The sequence below is a fragment of the Danio rerio genome, chromosome 21 (genome assembly GCF_052040795.2).
Source record: "Danio rerio strain M-AB ecotype USA chromosome 21, GRCz13ab, whole genome shotgun sequence".
Taxonomy (NCBI): domain Eukaryota; kingdom Metazoa; phylum Chordata; class Actinopteri; order Cypriniformes; family Danionidae; genus Danio; species Danio rerio.
The window spans coordinates 3245001-3267500 of NC_141041.1; the positions used below are offsets into that span (position 1 = coordinate 3245001).

General features: G+C 36.0%; 1 protein-coding gene and 1 long non-coding RNA gene across 3 annotated transcripts in view; both read left to right on the forward strand.

Moving 5' to 3' along the window:
* The window catches only part of LOC147838686 (uncharacterized), a 1589207-nt gene that overhangs the window by 1155006 nt on the left and 411701 nt on the right, over nucleotides 1–22500 (forward strand). The gene's annotated exons all lie outside the window — the stretch shown is intronic.
* The window catches only part of LOC101884074 (synaptic vesicle glycoprotein 2C), a 99304-nt gene that overhangs the window by 14152 nt on the left and 62652 nt on the right, over nucleotides 1–22500 (forward strand). For both annotated transcript variants that reach the window (XM_087300492.1, XM_087300493.1), the window contains exon 2: nucleotides 8732–9454. In XM_087300492.1, the coding sequence (XP_087156618.1) occupies nucleotides 8881–9454 (574 nt within the window). In that variant the 5' untranslated portion in view covers nucleotides 8732–8880. The remainder of the gene's footprint in view (nucleotides 1–8731; nucleotides 9455–22500) is intronic.

Below are 22500 nucleotides of genomic sequence, written 5' to 3' on the forward strand. Positions count from 1 at the left end.
TCGATTGTTATTGAGTAATTGTTACGGAGATTATTGAAGTTGTAGTTCATGTAGTAGTAGATGTCATTGGTATAGTAGTAGCAGAAGTAGTAATGGTGTGGTTGTTACAGTAGTAGTAGTAGTCGTTGTTGGTGTAGTAATATCAGTAGTAGATGTAGATGATTGTTGATGTAGATGTAGTAGAAGTGATTGTTGTGGTGGTAGTAGTAGTAGTAGCAGTAGCAGTAGACGTTGTTGTATTAGTTATAGCAAACGCTATCAGTAGTGGTAGTAGTATCAGTATTAGTAGACATTGTAGTAGTAGTAGTCGTGGTTGTGGCTGTAGTAGAAGCAGTAGTAGTTGTAATATAAGTAACTTTCTGTAGTAGAAGTTAGTGTAGCACTTGTGATTTATTATTATTATTGTCAGTTATTACTGTTGTCCTTTCTTTCTTTTTTTACTCTCATTTTTACTATCATACATTAATAAGCATTGTTGTTACTCCCTACCTCTGACTGGTTTCTTTCTATATGTTTTATCTATATCTGTGACACTTGCTTCATTTATTGACTGTTATTGTTCCTTATGTATGTACTCTGACCTGTCCACCAAGTTACCTTTACATGCATACACACACTCACACGCACACACTCAAGCACATACCAGTACATGACTATATTGTTGTTGTTTTTGTTTTGTTTTTGTTTCATTGCTTTGTATTTGTTATTTGTTGATCTTTTTCTTGTATTTGTTTGATTTTTTGCATATTCTAAAAAAAAAAAAAAAAAAAAAGATTATTAAGAGCATAAGAGCATTAAATTATCATTTATAAGGGATTTATCAAGCATAAATAGTCCTCACTTTAGATTAGGTCACAAAACAGCATGAAGTTGAGTTAATAAAGCATTTATTCACATATATAATCATTAATATATGCCTGAACGATAAGATGTATAAACATTGATTTTAAAAGTTTATTCATTATTTACTAACTCATTCTGAATGATCCTAAAAACCACCAACTAATCCGAAATACAGCTGGTTTGTAAATAATAAAATACTAAATTTAGTAATGAAAAATAAATGATTAACAAAGTATGAAAATACAGTTATTAAGCACAGTATAAATGTGGTTCTAATTCAAGAAAAGAGCATTTATAGCTGCAGTTATAAACTGCTTGCTAACGTTTATTAATGTAGAGTTAATGCTAAACAGATAATGAATTCACCATATGCTAATGCTTAATAAAGGGTTCATGTTGTGTAGTTATTATAAAGTGTTACCATTTAGTTTAATTTGGATGCATTTTTCTGATTTGGTCATTCAGCTTCTGAAATAAATGTACCATAATTAAAAGGGCACTTATTTTACCCCCTTTTCAAGATTTAAGATACGTCTTTTGTGTCTCCAGAATGTGTCTGTAAAGTTTTAGCTCGAAACACACATCAGATTATTTATTAGACCTTTCAGAAGTGTAATTTTCTGCTTTAAACGCACTGTAGCTGTTTTTGTTGCCTGTGCCTTTAATGCTGGTTCTCCCCGCCTACCATTCCACCGGCTCTAATTTGGCATAAAAATGTACACATTTTACAGATGAATACACAGACACAGTTAGTAACATTGAAATCAAACATGTATTTTTGAAGCAGAAAGACTGAAGCGGTCGTATTATTAATGTATAAACAGATACAGTGTTAAATTGTGTGTCTACAGTTGTTGTCGGTGGGTTTTGTGGCTCAAGGCTCTTAGATTTGGCTTACAAATGCCAGAGTTCATGAATATGAATGGCATTCTAATGATGATCAGCATCTTGGCCAGACTGATATTCAAACACACTTATCAAATGTCAGCCTGAGTCCAGATGCAGAAAACAGAAAGTCTCTTCCGTGGCTCGTGGGTCCAGCTTTTTATTAACAAGAGCCAATTTCGCCTGCATGTTGTTCTGGAGCTGCTTTATGATGAATGATGTTTGAAAGAGTTCCTGTAGAGCAGAGTTTTATATTCAGCAACTCTATAATAGCAGAATTAGAGGAAGCAGTGGAACAGAAGCTTCTTCTGTCAGAATGTTCTGCTTCTGTTTGGAACGTTCACTGTAATCATTAATATGTAAAATAGAATGAAATAGAATAGAATATTTTAAGATTCAGAATGTTCTGTGATGTAGAACATTCTGATAGCATACACTTACCGGCCACATTATTAGGTACACCTGTCCAACCGCTTGTTGATGCAAATTTCTAACCAGCCAATCACATGGCAGCAACTTAATGCATTTAGATATGCAGACATGGTCAAGATGATCTGCTGCAGTTCAAAGCGAGCATCAGAATGGGGAAGAGAGGGGATTTAAGTGACTTTAAATGTGGCATGGTTGTTGGTGCCAGACAGGCTGGTCTGAGTATTTCAGAAACTGCTGATCTACTGGGATTTTCATGCACCACCATCTTACAGAGAATGGTCTATGAAAGAGGAAATATTCAGTGAGCCGCAGTTCTGTGGGTGCAAATGCCTTGATGCCAGAGGTCAAAGGAGAATGGCCAGACTGGTTCCAGCTGATAGAAAGGCAACAGTAACTCAAATACGCACTCGTTACAACCGAGCTCTGCAGAAGAGCATCTCTGAACACACAACACGTCCAACCTTGAGGCGGATGGGCTACAGCAGCAGAACACCACACCGGGTGCCGCTCCTGTCAGCTAAGAACAGGAAACTGAGGCTACAATTCACACAGTCTCACCAAAACTGGACAATAGAAGATTGGAGAAACGTTGCCTGCTCTGATGAGTCTCCATTTCTGCTGCCACATTCGGATGGTCGGGTCAGAATTTGGTGCTAACAACATGAATGCATTGAGCCATCCTGCCCTGTATTAACAGTTCAGGCTGCTGGTAGTGGTGTAATGGTGTGGGGGAGATTTTCTTGGCACACTTTAGGCTCATTAGTACCAATTGAGCATGGTGTCAACGCCACAGCCTACCTGAGTATTGTTGCCGACCATGTCCATCCCTTTCTGACCACAGAGTACACATCTTCTGATGGCTACTTCCAGCAGGATAACGCACCATGTCATAAAGCATGAATCATCTCAGACTGCTTTCCTGAACTTGAGTTCACTGTACTCAAATGGCCTCCACAGTCACCAGAGCTCAATCCAGTAGAGCAGATTTGGGATGTGGTGGAACGGGAGATTGGCATCATGGATGTGCAGTCAACAAATCTGCAGCAACTGTGTGATGCTATCATGTCGATATGGAGCAAAATCTCTGAGGAATATTTCCAGTACCTTGTTAAATATATGCCATAAAGGATTGAGGCAGTTCTGAAGGCAAAAGTGAGTCCAACTAGTAAGGTGTACCTAATAAAGTGGCCGGTGAGTATAGAATAAAATCTTTTCTTAAGGTTCAAAAGATTCTTCTGGGCAGTACCTTTTCAAAAGGTACATATTTGCATATTAGTACTCAAATGTACCTAAAAATTACCTTTGAGGTACTATTATGGACTCTTAGGGCAGTTCTCTGCGTTCTTGGAATTGAGAAACAGCCATAATTTATTTCTGTAGAAAATATCCCCCCCCCGCGACTTGGTTTCTTCCACTCAACCCCGCCATCTCACGTAAAATGGACTATGCCAAAATATACCACAGAGCAGGAAGAACGATCGCTAGAATATAACTCAATGGTGGTTGTTGATAGTTTAAAGTTATAAAACAGCAGCTGTGTTCACGTGAAGCAACCCCCCCCCCCCAATCCCCCACACCGGTCCGTTGTAAAATTGACAACCGTTGACCGGTCTGCGGTGATAAAGTTGGGGACCACTGTCTGAGGGTACAAATATGTACCTTCCCCAGAGACAGCTCTTATACCTTTATTTCTGAGAGTGTAGGATATAATAAAACAGAATATTCATAATCAAATTAAAATCACTTTAATTGTCACATCATCAGCAGCACGTGTGCTATGATCAGTGAAAAGCCTAGGTGCTGGCTCCAGACAGTGCAAAATACTACAGCAGGAGTGGACAACCCTGTTCCTGGGGAGCCGCCTCCCTGCAGATTTCAGCTGCAACCCATATCAAACACACCTGTCTGTAATTATCACATGGTGTTCAGGTCCTTATTAATTGGTTCAGGTGTGTTTAATATGGGTAATACAACATACAACAGCATACTTCCACAAAAAAACAAAAACAAAAAACAGGACAATGAACAATTGGCAGTGTTTACAGCGATATGTACAATGAATAGGTGTACACATAGTTGTAGGCAGTATTGTTTTAAGTATGGATTGGTTAAAGTGCAGTGCATGCTACATCTTGATGGTGTGCAGTGAGGGCTATGGAATAGTCTGTGTGGAGTGTGTTAAGTGTTCATCAGCCTGATAGTCTGAGAGAAGAAACTTTTCTTCAGTCGGCTGGTGCCTAACCGGATGCTGCGGAACCATCTGCCTGAGGGTTCCTCATGCACCGCCTGGTGTAGATGTCTTGGAGGAAGGGAAGCTCACCTCCTACTACGCATCCAGCAGTTCACACAATCCTATGTGGGCCTTTGCGATTTGCTGCTGGTGCTGTTTCCATACTAGGTGGTGATACAGCCAGACAGGATGCTCTCCACAGTGAACGAGCGGAGGATGTGGGGGCTCATTCCAAACCTCTTCAGACGCCTGAGGAAGAAGAGGCGTTGTTGTGCCTTCCTCAACACTGCGACACAGTCGAAGGATTCAAAAGATTCTTGTGTGATTTAAAATGTTCTGGCACAGTTTGGAATGGGAAACTGTACTGCAATGCTGCAGGGCTTATGTGTGAGTTTAAGAATGAATGTTTCAGTAGTCAGAGATTCAGATGATCGTCCTCCACTGTACTCATGTGTGATGTGTGTTTTTCAGACTCACACTCCTGTAATGTCTGTGTGTGTGTTTTGTCTCTTCATTTTTCTTGGTTCTGTCCTGGTAATGTCCACATGACGTCCGCTGGAGGTTAATAGTGTGAAGCAGTGGAGATGAGTTAAACTGGTCACACTGTCCTCTGCCCGCTGTGCCAACCTGATTTATGGCTTTCTGCAGGGCAGTAGAGATCTGCAGCCGCTTTACTTTTTTCAATTACAGCAGTTAAGCGGTAAAAGCCAAAAAATGTCTTGATAATTCAGATCTGAACTGGAACAAAATCCAACCGGATGTTTTTTATTTCTTCTTTTGGTTATACCTTAAGACACACACACTCTCTACCTGTATTCATATATAGTGAGGTGTGTATTTGTGTTATTTTTTGGTTACACTCATAATATACACGCTTATTATTATTATTATTATTATTATTATTATTATCATTACTATTATTTTTATTATGTTAATTATTATTAACATTATTACCATATTTACTATTATTATATTTATTATTATTATTTTTATTATTAATTTTTATTATTAACATTATTACTAAATTTACTCTTATTATATTCATCATTATTATTATTATTATTATTATTATTATTATTATTATTATTAACATTATTACTACATTTACTATTATATTTACTAATATTATTATTATTATTATTATTATTATTATTATTATTATTATTATTATTAATATTATTAACATTATTACCATATTTAAATTTTTTTATATTTATTATTAATATTATTATTAATAAGTTATTATAATGAAAAATATATATTACAACACAAATTGTATTTTTAAATAGTATTATTAATAAAAAAGTGTGTGTGTGTGTGTGTGTATATGTTATGTAATATGTTTTTATTTTTTGTATTATTTATTTTAATATTATTTAATATTATTATTATTTTTGTTGTTGTATATAATACACTATTATTATTTTTTGGTTATTCTTCAATGTTTTATTTTTTATTTAATTATTTATTTATTACTTAAAATTTTTGTCATATACATCCCTAATTATAAAATATAATAATATAAATTAATACTTAATTTTATAAATATATTTAATCCAAGTCTAAGTTTATATAAGTATATTCAAAAACATAAATAATAAAATAAAATAATCATGTATATTAACTAAAAATAAATAAGTATGGATATATATTGTTGTGAAATAAAACTAATTCTATAAAAAATGCTTTAAACATATTAAATAAAACATTGTAATGAAAAAAATAATATAAAATCGAATAAAATACATACATTACAAAACTAAATATTACAATTCCTATACATTTATTTATTTTTTATCTTTAATTTTTAAATGAATAATTTAGGTATCACTTTAAATTTTGGGGTCTTATACACCAAATTAATAAAATATAATAAAATAAATAAAATAAATGATTAAGTATGTATGTATGTATATATATATATATATATATATATATATATATATATATATATATATATATATATATATATATATATATATATATATATATATATATATATATATATATGTATATATATATATGTATATATATATGTATATATATATATATATGTATATATATATGTATATATGTGTGTGTGTGTGTGTGTGTGTGTGTGTGTGTGTGTGTGTGTGTGTGTGTGTGTTAATATAGGTATATTTAAAAACATAAACAATAATAAAATATAATAATTATGGACAGTTAATTAAGCATGAAAGTATTGTTTTGAAATACAATTAAAATAATTTTAAAGTGCATAAAATACATTAAATATAAAAATGTAATGTAATAAATAATATAACCCTTAATATGATACAACAAAGACAAAGCTAAACATTAAAATCCCTGTACATTTATTTATTACAATCTTTTATTTTTAATTTAATAACAAAGTTATTGCTTCACATTTTTGGGCATATACTTAATTATTAATTTACATTATTATGTTTTATTATTAGATGTATAAGTATATTTTATATAGGTATATCTTAATATATTTAAAAACCTACATATTAAATTACAGTAATTATGAACAATTATTTAAGTATTTAAATAGGATTATTTAGTTATTGAAGTATGAATAAATTGTTTTAAAACAAAATTTACATTCTTTGAAAAGTGCATATAAAATATTAAATATAAAAATTTAATGTAATAAATAATATAAAAAAAAATGTAAATAAGATACAACCTAGACAAAGTTAAATATTAAACCCCATTACATTATTTATTTATTTATTTATTACAATTTTTTATTTTATATTTTTAACAATTTAGTTATTACTTCACATTATTTAAAATCATAAATAATAATAAAATACAATAATTATGGATAATTATTCAAGTATTTAAATAATCATTTAGCTATTTAATTATGAATATATTGTTTTGCATAAAATATAATAAATAATAAAATTTGATGTAATACTAAGTAATATAACATACAATAAGGTACAACCAAAACAAAGTTAAATAATAAAATTTCTAAACATTTATTTATTTATTTATTACAATATCTTATTTTTAATTTAATTATTGAATTATTACTTCACATTTTGGGGCATACATTCATATATATATATATATATATATATATATATATATATATATATATATATATATATATATATATATATATATATATATATATATTAATAATAATAATAAGTAAAAGTATATTTTATATAAGTATTTGTTAATAGAAGTATATTTAAAAACATCAACAATAGATTATAACAATTATGGATAATTAAGTATTTAAATATGATAATTTATTTATTTTATTAAGTATGAATAAATTGTTTTGTAATAAAATTTAAATGATTTTAAAGTGCACAAAATAAATTAAATATTGAAATGTAAAGTAATAAATAATATAACATATAATACAATAAGATACAAGTAAAGCAATGCCAAAACTGACAAATCCCTATATATTTATTTATTTATTTATTTATTTATTTATTTATTTATTTATTTATTTATTTATTTAAATAATTATTACAATATTTTATTTTTAATTTAATAATTTAGTTATTACTTCACATTTTTCTGTATATACACCAACATAATAAAATAAAATAAATTAAGTATAAATATATTTTATTTAAGTAAAAGTTAATATAAGTATTTTTTAAAACATAAATAATTAATGCTAGTTATGGACACTTATTTAAATATGATTATTTAGTAATTTAATTAAGTATGAATACATACATACAATTAAAAATATTTAAAGTGCATAGAATATATTATATATATAAATGTAATGTAACAAATAATACAACATAAAATATAATAAAAAACAACCAGTATATTGTATATGTTGGAAGTATAATTAATTACTTTACATTATAAAATACAATAATTATGGATAATTATTTAAATGTAATTTAGTTATTTGATTAAGTATAAATCTATTGTTTTGACAAAGAAAAATCTTTAAAATATATTAAATATAAAAATGTAATGTAATAAATAATATAATGTAATACAATCAGATACAACCAAGACAAAACTAAATATTAAAATCCATTTATTTATTTATTTGCTTGTTTGTTTGTTTAATTATTTATTTAATTACTTATTCATTGTTTGTCAATAAATAAATATTTTTTACTAGTATAAATAAATTGTTTTAAATAAGTTGATTTATTTAATCTCTTATTTATTATTTATTTTAGTAAATAAATAATTTATTCACAAGTGAATAATTTGATTGATTAGCTGATTGATTTGTTTCTTTGTTTGTTTGTTTGTTTGATTGATTGATTGATTGATTGATTGATTTGTTTATTAAGTCTGGCTATTGTAGAGAGCAAGAATATAATTTAAATGATTTATTTCTTCTTTTTAAAGGTCCCTTCTTTTCCGAATGAAGTGAATGAAGCCGTCACCGCTGTCCACCTCTAAACCACTCCCGTGACCTGCAACAACATCCACCCCTGAAAACTCACATTTGGTAAACTCATACACTTTTCAAACCATCAAAATCTGACCTCACCAAGATGGAGGACCCCTACAGAGACCGGACGTCTCTGACAAAAGGTGCTCGTGACATCGCCAAAGAAGCCAAACGGCATGCGGTCAAAAAAGTCAACAAAGCCGTAGACCGAGCATCCGACGAATACGCCGGACGCTCTTACAGTCGTTTTGAAAATGACGAAGAAGACGGCGGAGATGATGGTTATTATCAGGATGGTCAAAATCATAGAGAGGACGATGAAGGATCTAGTGACGCAACTGAGGGACATGATGATGAGGATGAAATCTATGAGGGCGAATATCAGGGTGTGCCAGGAGGGGGTGGTGCTGTGAATGGGCGGGGCCAGGCTGCTATTGGCCAGAATCTGAAGGATAAACATGAACTGGAAAAGGAGCGTGAGGCGGATGAGGAGGAGCTGGCGCAGCAATATGAGCTGATTATTCAGGAGTGTGGACATGGACGCTTTCAGTGGCAGCTCTTCTTCGTTCTGGGACTGGCGCTCATGTCTGACGGTGTGGAGGTGTTTGTGGTGGGCTTCGTTCTGCCCAGCGCTGAGACCGACATGTGTGTGCCCAATTCTGGAGCCGGGTGGCTGGGTGAGTACACAGATAATCATGCTAATAAAATGAAACCGTACAAAAATGCTGCCGTTCATGATGCTGGACAGTTTTAGAAATAGAATTAGAATCAGAATCTGAATTAGAATCTGATTTAGAATCAGAATAAGCACCACAATTAGAAAAAGAATCAGAATCAGAATCAAAATTGGAATCAGAATTAGAATTGAAATAAGAATTTGAATCAGAATAAGTATCAGAATTAGAATCTGAATTAGAATCTAAATTAGAGTCAGAATAAGCATGAGAATCAGAATAAGTTTCAGAATGTGAATTAGAATCAGAATAACCATCAGAATCAAAATCTGAATTAAAATCTGAATTAGAATTAAAATAAGAATTAGAATCAGAATAAGTATCAGAATTTGAATTAGAATCAGAATAAGCATCAGAATTTGAATCAGAATAAATATCAGTATTAGAATCACTGAGATCATCCTCAGATAATCACACCAACAAATGAACTGTAGTGTAGTGCAATTTATATCAGAATCAGTATAAGAATAAGACAATGAATCTGTATCAGAATCCATATCAGAATAAGACAATGAATCTGTATCAGAATCCATTTCAGAATAAGACAATGAATCTGTATCACAATCCATATCAGAATAAGACAATGAATCTGTATCAGAATCCATTTCAGAATAAGACAATGAATCTGTATCACAATCCATATCAGAATAAGACAATGAATCTGTATCACAATCCATATCAGAATAAGACAATGAATCTGTATCAGAATCCATTTCAGAATAAGACAATGAATCTGTATCACAATCCATATCAGAATAAGACAATGAATCTGTATCAGAATCCATTTCAGAATAAGACAATGAATCTGTATCACAATCCATATCAGAATAAGACAATGAATCTGTATCACAATCCATATCAGAATAAGACAATGAATCTATATCAGAATCCATATCAAAATAAGACAATGAATCTGTATTAGAATTCATTTCAAAACAAGACAATGAATCTGTATCAGAACTAGTTTAAGAATCAGGATCAGTGACAGAATCTGAATCAGAATTGGTAACAGAATTAGTATCTGATTCAGTATCAAAATTTATCGGAATCAGTATCAGAATCTGTATCACAACAAGAAAAAGTATCAGAGTCCATGTCAGAATTTTTTTTCAGAATCAGAATCAGAATAGGTATCAGAATCAGTATAAAAATCAGGGTCTTAGTATCAAATCAGATAATCACACCAACAAATGAACTGCTTGAAAATGCTCACTTTCATGACACTGGACAGTCTTAGAATCAATATTTGAATTTGAATAAGTATCAGAATCAGAGTCAATCAGAATCAGTACACGAATTAGAATCAAACCAGAATCTGTATCAAAATCCATATCAGAATAAGACAAAGAATCAGTATTGGAATCCATGTCAGAACAAGACAATGAATCTGTATCAGAATCCATTTCAGAACAAGACAATGAATCTGTATCAGAATCCATTTCAGAACAAGACAATGAATCTGTATCAGAATCCATATCAGAATAAGACAATGAATCTGTATCAGAATCCATATCAGAATAAGACAATGAATCTGTATCAGAATGCACGTAAGAATTTGTATCAGAATCAGTTTAAGACCAGAATCAGAATTGGTATTAGAATTGGTATCTGATTCAGTTTCAGAATCAGAATTGATCAGAATTGGTATGTATCTGAATCCGGATAAGAATCAGAATCAAAACCAGAATCATTATCAGGATCAGTATGGATATGAGAATCAATATCTGAATCAGTATCAGAATCTGTATCTTAACAAGAAAAAGTATCAGAGTCCATGTCAGAATTTGGTTCAGAATCAGTATCAGAATAGGTATCAGAATCAGTATGAAAATCAGGGTCTCAGTATCAAAATCAGATAATCACATTAACAAATGACTGTTTGAAAATGCTCACTTTCATGACACTGGGCAGTTTTAGAATCAAAATTCGAATCTGTATAAGTATCAGAATCAGAGTCCATCAGAATCAGTACATGAATCAGAATCAATATTAGTGTCAGAATTTGTATCAGAATCATTATCAAATTCAGTATCAGAATCCATTAGAATCAGTATCTAAGTCCGTATAAGGATCAGAATCAAAACCAGAACCATTATCATAATCATTATGGGTATCAGAATCATTATTAGAATCTGTATCAGAATCTGTATCAAAATAAATAAAAGAATCAGAATCAGAATCCCTCATCAGAATTTTTATTGTTGATTTTTGATTGCAGAATGTTGATTTTACGGCGCCTTTAAATAAAATGTATTATTATTATTATTATTATTATTATTTTGATGAGCTGTTGTCTGGTGTCGGCAAAAAGATTTCCCCTCGGGAAACCAACAACAGGTGCTATGTCATAATCATGCAAGAGCAAGGTCCTGATTACGTAACGCAGTGCGAATGTTCACTGAAGTTCAGAAGTTCGAGAGATTCGCTCGAAACTCGTGCCACTTCATTCTTGTGAATCGCGCCACAGCATGTCTATTCGCATCTTTGCATTGACTTAAAGAGCCCCTGTTTTTTCTATTAAACAAGATGATATTTTGGATTTAGGTGTCTCCAACAACAAGTTAATCTGCACTGATTGGACTGAAGACCAAGGCTGTAGTGATTGGTCGCTGCGTTCAGCACAAGAAAAGCCCACCATGGCTGTAAAGTAGCACAGAGTATGTGAGAGCCCAATGCAGGAACGCAATAAATCAATGAGGTTAAACACCAGCATATAAACATAATAAATATTTTCTCTTAACCCTTACAAGTATAAAACAATGACACACACTCAATATTAATCCACACAGTGGCAAAAGTTGAACTATTTTGAAAATTGCTGATGGTGGCCATAGCAAAGACAAACAGCAGAGGATCGCCAATTCAGAAACGCATTTAAATCAGTAAAGGAAGAAGCACGCGTAGTTTTGGATGCGATATGTGAACAGCCCCATACAGATTTAACCTAAGAGATACAGTACAAACACTGATCTGTAATAGATACGTGATCACAAGCCGTGCGGGGTGATTACAACTTCTAACACACGATTAAACACATATTTTGCAAACTACAACAATAACAAACTACGCCAGCAACAATTTTAATGACACATGTTCTGATCTGGAGGAAGAAGAAACTGGTCCATTTGAACTGTTAAAGTTACTGACAAAGTCCCTGTCAAAGTCCCATAGTCTCTGCTGCCTCAATAGCAAACTGCTGACGAATCCCGCATTGCAGCCTAGGTTATTGTTTAAAAAATCAGAAAAATTACAGGAGCAAACACAGCTCACGGTTGGCTATACTGTGGTGATGTTGTGAAAATGAACTTTAACCCTTTACTCCCCTCAGCCAATTCTCAATCTGTCAGTGATCGTCATCTTCAGTCATGAACAGTTCTGTGATTTCTCCGTGCCTCTGCTAGTGTATGAAGTGAAAGCGCGTTCACATTTTACTGAAACTACATATTTGGTGATGTACTGAATCGACATTGATGCGATCAAACAAAAGATCCGAATCCAACTCGATTCGCTTATTCGACTCAGAGTCAACTATTTCGCTAAAGAATCAATAGTTTTAAACATGCTGCACTTAGATTTAAACCTTCGCTGGATGTGATTATTCACTTAGCGCTGTGTTACACACTGCATGTGACTACAGGACTCAACAATAAGGACAGCCGGGTGGCCCTGGGCCAGCGTGAGAGACTCTTGAGACAGTAGACAGGATCATTACTGGCCCGATTGGGACAGTGCTGCCTTGTCACTAACATTTAATTGTCTGCGACTATTTGTCAATTAGATGCATTTTAAGTGATTTTAAGTCTTCAAACATGACCTTCTCTGTGATGTCGTAAACACCATATTGCTTTCCAGTTCCTCTTATCTGACTTGATGTTTTGAGCATGCTATTTTTTTCCATAACCTGGTAACAATCAGTACAGAGAAGAAACAGCAACATGGCGGCAACATCAAATTATAAGGCTAAAAGAAAATGTCTATTTCTAATGTCTTGGAAGCAGACATTTATGTGTGAACAACGCAACAAAAAAATGAAGTGATGTTTTGCACAGTTTGCCGTCAGTTTGACAAGTTAGCCCACCTTTTGTTAAATAATTTTGAACCGCAATTAAAAAAAACCCACATTTTCTATACTACTCTTTTTTTATTTGCATAACACAGACTAGATTCACAGACAATGGGCCCTATCATACACCCGGTGCAAGGCGCAGCGCAATAGTCTTTTACTACTTTAAGCTTGGCGCAAGGGTCATTTTGAGGCGTTGCGCCACGCTGTTTAAATAGCAAATGCATTTGCACTCAAATGTGCGCCCATAGGCGTTCTGGTCTAAAAAAGCAGGCGTGTTTTGGCGCGTTGCTATTTTGAGAAACTGTAAATAGTCTGATCTTTAGACCAGAACAAAGTCGGTCTATTGTCTGGCGCAAAGTGCACCTGGCTCACACACTACAAACAAGATGCAATACGCAAATATCTTTACATATGAAAAAGATATAAAATATTAAGGATATATATATAGGATATAAATATAAAACATTAAAATATTACAAAACATATTAATTTCTAGCCTACATGAATTTAAAAACCACTGCCTTCATACTTTCTTCATCTCGGGAGGCTTTTTCAGTTCATTCAAGTTACTTTTGTATAATGTTATTATTATTAGCAGTATTATTTATTATATCTATATTTATATTTGTTTCATTAAAAACAGTCTTAGATTTGTCCACCTGTCAGGTTTTAGACCATATGGGGCACAGCATGTGTTTTAGGATATAACTCAGGTTTTTGAGCACATTTTGTTATTATTGTTCATTTATTCGTTTGCTAGAAATCAGAACTGAATTTAGAAATAGTTTTGAAATGAATATTTGCGCTTAACAAACAAAATTAATTATTTATAGACTAATTGATGTCTGTGCGTAAAGGTTTCCCTATCCAAGAGCGAAAGTGAAAGTAGTTTCATTATCTCTCATTCTCACGCAGTAGATGCTCTGTTTAACAGTTTTCTGTTAAAAAACTGTCAACTGTTTGCTCATTTTTTCCACTTAGACTTACTTTGCGTCTTGTAAATAGCGAATGCGCTCTTGGCGCGACGCAGCTGGCTCTTAAAGGGAATGGGAGATGAGACTCTAATTGGTTTATTCTCAAAACACACCTATAACTCATTAAGAAAATAAACTCAACCCTTTTAGACCATGCGCCATAGCGCAAGGCAGATTTCCCGTCCTTAAATTAGCAAAAATGCGTTCTTACACGTCCCGAAAGTGTTTGCGCCCTGCGCTTTGCGCTCTGCGCATGGACCGTCAAAATAGAGCCCTATATTTTTGACACATTATTTAAAATATGTGGCCAAAAATAGTTATTAACTTCCCTTTTTTTTTTGGTAGGGCCAGTAAAAATTTTGGCAGGGCAAGTAAAAATCTGAACCACTGGCCCGATCAGACCAGTAGAAAAAATCCTTAGTGTTGAACCCTGGACTGACATGGTAATCATTCGCACTTAACGCTTCATCCGCATCTAATGTGAACATAGCATGAGAAATAGAATCCTAAATCCAGAATCAGTATAACAATCTGCATCAATATCAGAATTAGAAAAAGAATCAGTACCAGAATCCACGTCAGAATTGGTATCAAAATCAATATCAGAATTAGAATGTGGAATCAGAATCAGTATTCAAATCTGTATCCTTTTGTGTAGTTTTCAGTGTGTGTGTGTGTGTGTGTGTAAGCTCACTGATTGTGGATCAGATCCTCTATTATTCACCTCTGTCTTTGTTCCCACACGCTTCTGTCTGAACCCTCATGCTGAAAACACCACGAGCGGCTTTTCCTGCGCTTTGATGTGATGAAGCCTTTTTTACTTCTAATGAGTGTGTGTGTGTGTGTGTGTGTGTGTGTGTATGTGTGTGTGTGTGAATGTGTGAGTGTGTATGTGTGTGTGTGTGCGCGCGTGTGTGTGTGTGTGCGTGTGTGTGTGTGTGAACTGTGGGTGGTTGGGTGGTGTTTGCCAGTGATACTGTATTGTGTCGTCATGTATGTTTGATATTGTGCGTGTGTCTGTGCGTGTGTGTGTGTGGGCAGAGACTGTCGTATTGTTCAGTGCGTCTCTGGGTCTGGATGACTTTATTGTTCTGGCAGCAGGTACTGCAGCACATGTGTGGGAAGATTTAAGTGTTTAAGAGGAGCTTGGGTGTGTGTATAATACATAAGTCAAAGTTATTAGCCCCCCGTTTTTTTCCCCCCTAATTTCTGTTTAACGGAGAGATTTTTTTCGACAAATTTCTAATCATAATAGTTTTAATAACTCATCTCTAATAACTGATTTATTTTATCTTTGCCATGATGACAATAAATAATGTCTGACTATATATTTTCAAGACACTTCTATACAGCTTAAAGTGACATTTAAAGGCTTAACTAGGTTAACTAGGCAGGTTATGGTAATAAAGCAAGTTATTGTATAATTTGTTCTGTAAACTATTGAAAATAGCTTAAAGGGGCTAATAATATTGAGCTTAAAATGGTGTTTAAAAAAATTTAAACTGCTTTTATTGTAGCCGAAATAAAATAGAAAAGACTTTCTCCAGAAGAAAAAATATTATCTGACACACTGTGAAAATTTCCTTACTCTATTAAACATCATTTGGGTGTCTATTAAATATCAATGGGGGCTAATAATTCTAACTTCAACTTTATAAAACAAAAATAAAATAAATTAGTGGAATGAATACTAACTTATCCAGCGTATGTTTTACACAGCGGATGCCCTTCCAGCTGTTACCCAACACTGGGAAGCACCCATACACTCCCATTCACATGCATACCCTACGGCCAATTTAGCTTACCCAATTCCCCTATAGCGCATGTGTTTGGACTTGTGGGGGAAACCCACACAAACGCGGAGAGAACATGCAAACTCCCCACAGAAATACCAGCTGACCCAGCTGAGGCTCGAACCAGCGACCTACTTGCTGTGAGGCGATTGTGCTTCCCACTGAGCCATTGGTCACCCTGATTCATTTCACTGAGGGTTTGATAAACTTTAAAAGCACTTCATCTGGTGCAAGTCAGTTTGCTTAAAAGCATCTGCATAAATGCGAATGTAAAAAACCCATCAGAAGTGTGTGTGTGTGTGTGTGCGTTAGTATGCAGTGTGTGTCGGATCAGTAGCTGTAGGTGCAGGTAATGAAGAGCGACGCTCAGAAAGACACTGAGACGCTGCAGAGATGCTCTTATCTCTTATCTCTGCTCCTCTATTCTGCTCGTCTTCCCTGCAGTAACGATGCTCTCGCTCTCTCTCTCTCTCTCTCTCTCTCTCTCTCTCTCTCTCTCTCTCTCTCTCTCTCTCTCTCTCTCTCTCTCTCTCTCTCTCTCTCTCTCTTTGAGTGTGTGTGTGTGTGTGTGTGTGTGTGTGTAATCGCTCCTTCTTTTTCTCCTCCTGTCCTCTTTGTGCTCTCCTTACAGGACCACTCTTTCCTCCTAATGATGCTTGAACAATAGTGAAACACACACACACACACACACACACACACACACACACACAAAATCACACATTTACACACACATACATGCATACACAAACAACAAAAAAACAAACAAATTCATAAAAACACACCCACAAACACACACAGCCTCTCACACACAGACACACAAACACACATTAAAATGTTATACAATTACAGACAGTCAAACACAAACACTGATACATGCAGACACACACATTTGAACGCACTCTCTCACACAGACACACACTTTCATACTCAAAAACACACCCACACACACAGAAATCTCACAAGCACAGTCTTTCACTCAAACACACAAAAATCACACACAGACTCAAATACTACACAATCACACACACATACACACAGACAGACACACTTACACACACAAGCCACACACACCCACACGTGCAGACACACACAAACACATTCTCACGCACTCACACATACAAAAACACATACACAAACACAAATAACACACGCGAAAGCCACACAGATAAACACACACACATTTTCACACTTTCCCTCTCTCTCACACACACACAGGCACACACGTACACAAACGCACACACAGACAAAGGTTACACAGACATACACATAAAGGCACACAAACATCACAAACATGCATTCAAATGTTTCACAATCACACACACACAAACAGAGACACAATTACACACACAAGCCACACATGCAGACACACACTCACTTGCATACAGACATGCACACACACACACACAATTTCTTTCTTACAGACACAGACGCAATGACACGCACACTCACACATGCACAAACATAAAAACACACGCACAAAAGGCACACACACATTTACACGCACTCTCTCACTCACAAAAACACACCCACTCACACACACAATCGTTACAGACGCACAAACTCTTTCACACACACACACACACACACACACACACACACACACACACACACACACACAAAAATCATACAGACACATACACAAACACACACTCAAATGTTACACAATAACACACACACACACATATACACAAACGTAAACGCACACAAAAGCCACAAAGATATACACACACACACACACACTTACACGCACTCTCAAACACAGACACACACACACACACACACACACACACACACACACACACACACACACACACACACACACACAAACACACACACACACACACACACACACATCATACAGACACATACACAAACACACACTCAAATGTTACACAATAACACACACACACACACACACATATACACAAACGTAAACGCACACAAAAGCCACAAAGACACACACACACACACTTACACGCACTCTCACACACAGACACACACTTGCACACACTCACACACACACACACACACACACACACACATCATACAGACACATACACAAACACACACTCAAATGTTACACAATAACACACATGCACAAACTTAAACACACACACAAAAGCCACAAAGATATACACACACATTTACACGCACTCTCTCACACACAGACACACACTTACACACACAAAAACACACCCACGCACACACTCTCTCTCTCTCTCTCTCACACACACACACACACACACACACACACACAGACAGACACAAAAATCATAGACACAAACACACACTCAAATGTTTCAAAATCACACACACACACACACACACACACACACACACACACACACAGACAGACAGAGAGAAAAGCCACACAGATACTCTCTCACACACAGACAAACAATTGCACATGTACATACACTCTCTCTCTCTCACACACACACTTACAGGCAATAGAAAGTTAACACAGTGCACAAAGCACACACAAACCACAGAAAGTAGCGCACAGAAAGCACACACACACATGCAACAGGAAGTCAAGACAGTGCACACAGAAACACACACAGTTAGCCCTGGGCTGCGATCAATAACTGTGTGATCGATAAATTAGACAGCAGGCGGAGCGGATGGAGATATTCTGTACTCACTGATAAACAGAGCTGTCAATCACACACACACACACACACACACACACACACACACACACACACACACACACACACACACACACACACACACACACACACACAGGATCTTACACAGTTTGATCAGGAATACAGATATCATGACAATGTCCTGCACAAAGATCTGAAGAGTTTTGTTGGAGAACTATTGACTATCTGAAATGAGTCGCCAGAGATTCCAGTCTACATTCATTCATTATTTTCCTTCGGCTTAGTCCCTTATTTATTACGCCCCATTCACACGGGGCTTCATCGTCAAGGCTTGACTGTAGGCGTGTCTGAAGTTAGGGCTGAAGCGATCGTCATAGAAGCGTCAGCCAATGAAATTTAGTCAGCATTAGGCCACTGTCTAGCTGGTGTATTTGCATACAGCGATCTGATTGGCTGACGCTTCTGTCGGTGATTGAAAAGTTGAGCTAGTCCTAACTTCTGCAGCGAGCAACGCCTCTGAAGCGGCGCCGACGGATCCACAATGCAAGTCGGCAACGCCTGATGTCACCTATTCAAAGTGAATGTGAAGCGTTGACGCTGCAACCCCGTGTGAATGGGGTGTTAGGGTCTGGAATGAACCATACAACAACTATTCCAGCATATGTTTTACACTGAGGATGCCCTTCCAGCTGCAACCCGGTACTGGGAAACACTCATTTACACACACACTCATGCACTACGGTCAATTTAGCTAATCCAATTCACCTATAGCGCATGTATTTGGACTGTGAGGGAAACTGGAGCACCTGGAGGAAATCCACAACGACACTGGGAGAACATGCAAACTCCACTCAGAAATGCCAGCTGACCCAGCCGGGGCTCGAATCAGTGACCTTCTTGCCTTCTCTATATTTCTCACCTTATTTAGATTTTCAGGACAAATGTGTGATTATAAATAACACATAAATATGACTTTTGAAAAGTCAGCTCTGTTAACCTTGTTCTGATTGGTCTCTAAACTCCGCCCCCTCTGAGAGTCTGCTCTGCTCTGATTGGTCTCTCTGAACCCGACCCTTCTCTGAGAGCCAGCTCTGATCACTTTGTTCTGTATGGTCTTTCTAAACCCCAAATCTCTGTGAATATGCTCTGGTTAGTCTGTCTAAACTCCACCCCCCTCTGAGAGCCAGCTTTGTTAACTGTTCTAATTGGTCTCTAAACTCCGGCCCCTTTGAGAGTCTGCTCTGATTGGTCTCTGGGATGGGATTTAGAGACATCGTTCAGAGCAGACGCTCAGAGGGGTCGGAGTTAAGAGAGGCCAATCAGAGCAGATTCACAGAAGGGCAGAGTTTAGAGAGACCAATCAGAACACAGTTATAGGAGTTGGCTCTCAGAGAGGGGTGGGCTTTAGAGAGACCAATCAGGACAAAGTTAACAGCTGACTTTCAAAAAGAGGGTGGGATTTAGAGACATCATTCAGAGCAGACTCTCAGAGGGGGCGGAGTTAAGAGAAACCAATCAGAGCAGATTCACAGAGAGAGGGCGTTTAGAAAGACCAATTAGAACAAAGTGATCAGAGCTGGTTCTCAGGTAGGGGTGGGGTTTAGAGAGACCAATCAGAGCAGAGCAGACTCAGAGGGGGCGGAGTTTAGAGAGACCAATCAGAACGAGGTTAACAGAGCTGACTTTCAAAAAGGGGGTGGGATTTAGAGACATTATTCAGATCAGACTCTCAGAGGGGGCGGAGTTAAGAGAGACCAATCAGAGCAGATAAGGAAAAGGGCAGAGTTTAGAGAGACTAATCAGAACACAGTTATAAGAGCTGGCTCTCAGAGAGGGGAGAGGTTTACAGAGACCTTTCAGAGCAGACTCTCAGAGGGGGCGGAGCTTAGAGAGACCAATCAGAACACAGTTACAGGAGCTGCTCTCAGAGAGGGGAGAGGTTTAGAGAGACCTATCAGAGCAGACTCTCAAAGGGGGCAGAGTTTAGAGAGACCAATCAGAACACAGTTATAGGAGCTGCTCTCAGAGGGGTAAGCTTAAGAGAGACCTATCAGAGAAGACTCTCAAAGGGGGCGAAGTTTAGAGAAACCAATCAGAGCAGTTAACAAAGCTGGCTCTCAGAGGGGGTTGGAGTTTAAAGAGACCAATCAGAGCATATTCACAGAGAGGTGGCTTTAGAAAGACCAATTAGAACAAAGTGATCAGAACTGGCTCTCAGAGAGGTGTGGGGTTTAGAGAGACCAATCAGAGCAGAGCAGACTCCTAGAGGGTACAGAGTTTAGAGAGATCAATCAGAACAAGGTTAACAGGGCTGACTTTTAAAAAGGGGGTGGGATTTAGAGACTTTATTCAGAGCGGACTCTCAGAGGGGGCGGAGTTAAGAGAGACCAATCAGAGCAGATTAAAAAAAGGCAGAGTTTAGAGAGACCAATCAGAACACAGTTATAAGAGCTGGCTCTCAGAGGAGTGTGCTTTAGAGAGACTTATTAGAGCAGACTCTCAAAGAGGGCAGAGTTTAGAGAGACCAATCAGAGCATATTCACAGAGATGTGGCGTTTAGAAAGACCAATTAGAACAAAGTGATCAGAACTGGTTCTCAGAGAGGGGTGGGGTTTAGAGAGACCAATCAGAGCAGACTCTCAGATGGGGCGGGGTTTAGAGATGCTTCTGAAACCAGTGACGGGAAGTTTGGATTGTTTTACGAACTCAGACCTTTAAGTGGATGTCAAGGGAAAATTTGTGTTTTTTTTTGTTTTTTTTTACCTTGGATGGATGCAGACCTATTATAGGAGAATCCAATATCAGGAAGCATTAAAACATGACAGTGTTTGTAAGTGAAAGAAAGAAAGAAAGACAGAAAGAAAGAAAGAAAGAAAGAAAGAAAGAAAGAAAGAAAGAAAGAAAGAAAGAAAGAAAGAAAGAATTGAGTCATCACTACATTAAATCTGGCATTTCAGACGCTGAGAGAAAAGAGCTGATGCAGCAGTGGATATTAGGAGAAAATTAAAGTGTATTTTTTAACCTTGGATGGATGCAGACCTATTTTAGAAGACTCCAAAATTAGGAAGCTTAAAAACAGGACAGTGTTTATAAGTGTAAGAAGGGAAGAAGGGCACAGTGAAAGTGATGTGTGTAATTCAGCGGGGTCATTAGCTGCTGATCACATGGGCTGTGTTAGATATATGAAGTGATGGAGAGATGAGCAGAATGAACTCTGAGGCTCCCGAAAGACCCCTCAGAGGCGTCCTGTAATGTGCCCGACACTTTCTGATTTCACGCTTTACTGCCCTCTGTCTCTCTCCAGCCCTTCGCACTGCAGTATCAGCAGCATCAGATGTTGTACAGCTCCAGCTGAAATGTGCATGACCATATGCGTGTGTGTGTGCACATATTACAGATACACTGTTAGACCCTGCCGCAATTTTACAGTTATTTACTGCAAAAATGCCCAGTAAAGTACCATATAGACCATTTTGAGGGATGTAAACAAAAACAGTAGTTCTAACGTGTTTCCTGTTTTACATTTATTTATTTTTACAGCTTC